The 5,173-nt window shown below is 38.0% G+C and overlaps 1 protein-coding gene across 1 annotated transcript; it reads right to left on the bottom strand.

The window, feature by feature from the left end:
- Positions 1-3,060: 3,060 nt before the first annotated feature.
- Positions 3,061-4,780, bottom strand: LOC107654662 (oligosaccharyltransferase complex subunit ostc). Its single transcript, XM_016441844.1, has 4 exons — positions 4,542-4,780; positions 3,968-4,061; positions 3,533-3,730; positions 3,061-3,258 (listed from the first exon to the last, which is right to left on the bottom strand). Exons 1-4 carry the CDS (start codon positions 4,678-4,680, stop codon positions 3,240-3,242), a joined length of 450 nt encoding a protein of 149 aa, XP_016297330.1. The 5' UTR covers positions 4,681-4,780; the 3' UTR covers positions 3,061-3,239.
- Positions 4,781-5,173: the final 393 nt, after the last annotated feature.

Below are 5,173 nucleotides of genomic sequence, written 5' to 3'. Positions count from 1 at the left end.
CACAATGAAACACACAGCGTCACACACGGCGGGCTTGAGTGAGCGGAGGCCGGCGGGCTTGAGAACGGCCTGGCCGGCGGGCTTGAGGCAACCACATGTGATGAACCCAAGAAAAATATCCATATTCAAAACGTAATAATCACTTTAATGTAGCTTGCGCCAACAGTTGTACACGGAAGCAGCTTCGGGCAGATGACCTATGAGGTTGGCTTTGCGCATGTGCCGCTCAGAAGTGACGAACGCGGAAGCGAAGGGGAGAGATCAAAACAAAACAACGGTCACTAAGTGGATCTCGCGAGCCAGATTTGAGGATCACTGCACTAGACAAATGCAGCCAAGGTGAATACATCTCAATTTTCAGTCAAGTAATGAATTAATGCACAAGTTAATGAAACAATTCTATTTTATTTACAATTCTATTTTTATTTATTTAAAAGTAACCATGACAATAAATAAATACAAGTCATCGACACACGAAAACAAATCTTTATTCAAACACATTGTTCTAACAAACATGTATTTACAGGCAGTGAATCCACATCCTACTGCATCTCAACACAGCTGTGCCAGTTCTGCAGCTTTATTCTGATGAAGAAGCTGACCACCTTGCCCACTAATGAATTAATGCACAAGTTAATGAAACAATTATATTTTATTTACTGAAAACAGGAAACATGAATAAATGAGTAAAAGAATAAATAAAAGTAACCAATAAGTAAATACAAGTCACTGACACATGAAACAAAGCTTTATTCAAACATACTGTTCTAACAAACATGTATTTACAGATGGTGAATCCACATCCTACTGCCATCTCAACACAGCTGTGCCAGTTCTGCAGCTTTATTCTGATGAAGCAGCAGACCACCGTGTCCCACCTTCACCTGTCTCTGCTGCCCATCACCTCCCTCACTGCTGCAGTCAGACTGATTCTGATCATGGATGGGAAAGGGACATCGAGGCTGTCCTTGCCTGATTGCAGAGAGAGGATGAGGAAGACCATGAACCACACAATCTTGAACAAGAGCAGGAGAACATGTGCGGGACAATCTGGCTATCGCTGTGTCTGCTCCAAACATTGTGCTGCTCTCCATGAGCACGACTATCTGCAAAACATTTAACATCAGCATTTCATTTAATATGTTTACAATTACATGCTAATTTTTGTCATAGCTTCATTACTTTTGTGGTGTAGTGGGCAAAACCACTGAACTGGTAAGCAGAAGATTGCTGGTTTGATCTCTGCAGTAGTCACCACCGGTGTGTCCTTCAGTAAGGCTCTTTACTCAAGTGTCTGACAAATGAATAAATGTAAATGTGATTTTTGTAAATCCTTTTTTGTGTCTTAGGCACAAACGCTCAATAAAGCTGCTTATTTCTTCAAGGTATTTCTATAATATAAATGCATGCATATATTTCATACAGTTTCTATTTGGGGGGTTTAAAGGGTTAGTTCATCCAAACATAAATTCAATCATTATTTACTCGCCTCACTGTTCAATCCTTGTTTTTTTTTTCTGAACACAAAAGTTGATTTTAGTTAAGTTTGTCATGCTGGTTTCTGTTCATACAATATCAGTCAATGGAGCCTGATTTTTAGAAGCTTCATGACTTTATTTGATGATGCTTTTGAAGCTTCTGAAACTCGGGCTCCATTGACTGATGTTGTATGAACCGAAACCAGCAGGTCAAACTTGACCAAACTCACATCCTCAGTATCTTTTGGTCTTTTTCTAGAGTCTAGATGTTCTCACTGACTCTGGGCTCACTGAGGATGAAGAGACCACAGCAACATCCGGTCCAGATGAGGCAGTAAGGGCAGGTGGAGTGATGGAGCATCTCATCCATGGCACTGGACCATTTCCAGGATGCTGCTGTGGACTTCTCCATCCTCACTGCTCATACCAGTCTGCAGACATTTCAGATCCTGCAAAAATGCACAAACACAATACAAAAGCAGTCATTTTAACAGCACAGTGTCATTTGATTTCTGTATTAGAAGTAACAGAATGATCTTACTTAATATTTTTGTTTCAGGTTTTCCCTTTTTTCACAAATGAAAAGTCACCTTGCCTTGCAGATCCTGCTCCACCACAAAAGCCCTACAGCAAATGCACAGAAATCAAGAATCAGAAAAGTGCTGTGATAACTCTGTTTGAAATTACAGTAATTAAAATAAACTACAACTTAAGATTTAAAAGATGTTTTATTCATTTCTGTAGTATACTCACTCAAAGCCTTTGATGGCAGCATTCCTTCATCAGTCACTCTGCACCGTGTATTTGATAGGTAATACTCACATTTGTAAACACCCTCGTCGCTGTTCTCCATCATGTTCGATGATGAAGTATCCTCTCCCGTGGGCTCCTGGGATAGAAAAGTATCCATCGATGAGCACTTCAGAATCTGGCCTGAAGCAGTAGGACATCCGGGGATTTCTCGCCTACTCTTTTATGAATACTGACGTTTCAGACATACTACTTTCTTCACATACTCTTTTCTCCTACTATATAGTAGAGAAGTAGGCGGTTTCGGACGCAGCCCCAGAGAAACGTTTCTACACACGAAGAAGCTCATAATCACATGATTAGGATAGTATATGATTTTTATGTGATTTCACGATTTCAATCATCATGCAGTAACCAGCATCACCCTGAACCACTTTTTTCTTTTTCTTAATACAGATCTGCAAGATTTACTGGGTCATTATTTTAGGAATTCTTGATTACACTGGTGGAATCACATCGCTGAGTAGATGAGTTTACCTGACAAAAATATGCCATCCCTGCAGCACTCTATTTCAATTAAGTCCATCCAGTGCTGCTCCCTAGTGTTTTAAAGTTTTAAAACATACCAGGTGACAATAACCCTCATTATTATTGTAAGATACAATTTTTTTTTTTTTCTCAATAGGCCCAACTTGTAAAATGCATTTCACTGCAAACATAATATTCAACACTTTAAATCTATTCTATAAGGCTTCCACTGTAAATAAGCTTTTCATTTTTGATAAACTTAATATCATTTACCAAAGCACAGTTTTAAATAACCAAATAATTCAAATGTTGCAAAGTTGTGTATAGTATTTGTTTATTATAGAAAAAAAACTGCACATCAAAGAGTCACGCTAGTGGAAATAACTGGTCAGAATTGGAATGAGACTGTAGTCCTTGGCACTGAAACATAGTTTTCTGTATGTTCTCTGTATCTCTGCCTGTAGCATGTGCAATGTTGCAGCTTTAACCCATAAGGTAACCACTGCAAGACAAACACATTCAGATCATCATTAGAAATACAGAGAGTTCATCAAACACAAGACAAGAGAGATAGTGGTCTAAAACCACAATATGATGAAATATATTTTAAAGAAAGTGCTAAAACAATGCTGCTATCTCCCTGAAATACACTGAGAATAATAATAATTATTATTATAATATTGAAGAATGAGTAGTGTGTCCAATCCTTGGTAGTGTAATACAATATAAACATATAAATAATGTTCAAAAAGCTAATGTAAAGTTTAGTGACTTACGGTAGTTTCATTCTCATGAAGACTCTGGCCATAAAAAAGCTCAGCAGCACACTGACAAAGCCAATGAAGAGCAGGAGGAAACGGTTGAGCTTGGGAATGTTTGGTGCATTAGAGCGATCCAGAATTATGAATCCAAGACCTCCCATGGTGAAGAGAAAACTGGAGGCCAACCCCTCCATGATGTACTGCCCATTCACCCTTTAAAAGAGAACACAATCATTCAGCACTACACTTTCACACTACACTTTGGATACTTGGATTAAATAAACAGAATTTTATAAGATATATCGCTGTTTCAGTTTTGTTTTACTTATTGTGCTTGTGTAGCCCCAGTTGTTTATTTTACAAGTGAAACACTGTCACTGTGCCTCAAGTACATCTAAAGCGCCACCAGCTGGCTGATTTTATGATGACCAGCCGTAATAAACCCTTTACCTGTACGCCAGAAAGGCCACTGGCCTCTGATGCCCGTGTTCATCTGTCATTGATCCGACACTTGGAGGTTCAACGATCACATCATATATGATGCCTGAAGAGATAAAATGATTATGATTACAGTACGGTTCAATCAGCCAGAGACAGAGTAATGTCGCACTTAAAAGCGCACTTAAAATTTAACCAACTATTTATATGAGAAAAATAATAATAAACTTTCGTTTCATTCTAACTAATGTAATATGTAGCCAGGAGCAAAAGAGTAAGTCATTCTGTCTGCAGTGAGCAATATAATTTGAGATTTATGAATGATAACAGCACTGTCAGAGAAAACAGGTTAACATTAACTCGCAAGATTATTTAACCAAACACGAAGCATGCAGTCTTCATATTAAATTGAACTGTAATAAACAAAAACTTTACTGCACATTTTTACTAGTAGATAAAAGATTATGCTGTTGTGCACGCGCGCGCACACACACACACACACACACACACACACACACGCCAACACAAAATAGGAGGATAAGGGTTAGCTGAATGCTAGTTACTGAGATGGCTTTAAAATTCGTACCACCGGTAATGAGAAAATATGAAACAATCACGACGGCATATACGGTCATTGCAGAAGGCATATGTAGCCATGACGGTTTTTTAAGTTTGATGTTCGGACATTCCAGTACAGTAAACGGCAGGCTAAAGAGAGTCTCCATGGTTCAACTGAGTGCTATATTCCTGTGGCTGCCCGGCTAACGCATACGTCACATTAGTCGTAGAGCGACGTGTACAGGACGAGACTGCAGAGAGTTTCCAACTTCTATGGCAAGCCGTTTTAGCATTAAATACTTCTTGCTGTACTAGTCATAATTTAGTTTTGACTAGTCAAAATTCCAATTCCAGATATCTATTCTGCAATTTTGACTCGTCGTAATTGGAATTAAGATATCTACAATGTGATTATGACTAGTCATTATATGCATTGAAGATATCTACAATGTTATTTTGACTAGTCATAATATACATTCGAGATATCTACAATGCTATTATGACTAGTCGTATTGTTCCATTGACTTCCATTGGAAAATATTTTCGGATATCTACAAAAGAGTTTTGACTAGTAGAAATTGTAATTAAAGATAACTATAATTGATTTTGTACTAGGCATAATTCTAATTAGAAATATCTAAAATTACAATTCTACTAGTC

The sequence above is a fragment of the Sinocyclocheilus anshuiensis genome, unplaced genomic scaffold (assembly GCF_001515605.1).
Source record: "Sinocyclocheilus anshuiensis isolate Anshui unplaced genomic scaffold, SAMN03320099.WGS_v1.1 scaffold1048, whole genome shotgun sequence".
NCBI lineage: Eukaryota > Metazoa > Chordata > Actinopteri > Cypriniformes > Cyprinidae > Sinocyclocheilus > Sinocyclocheilus anshuiensis.
Note: the sequence above shows the minus strand (reverse complement) of the source record. Positions and strands in the feature narration are given on the sequence as shown.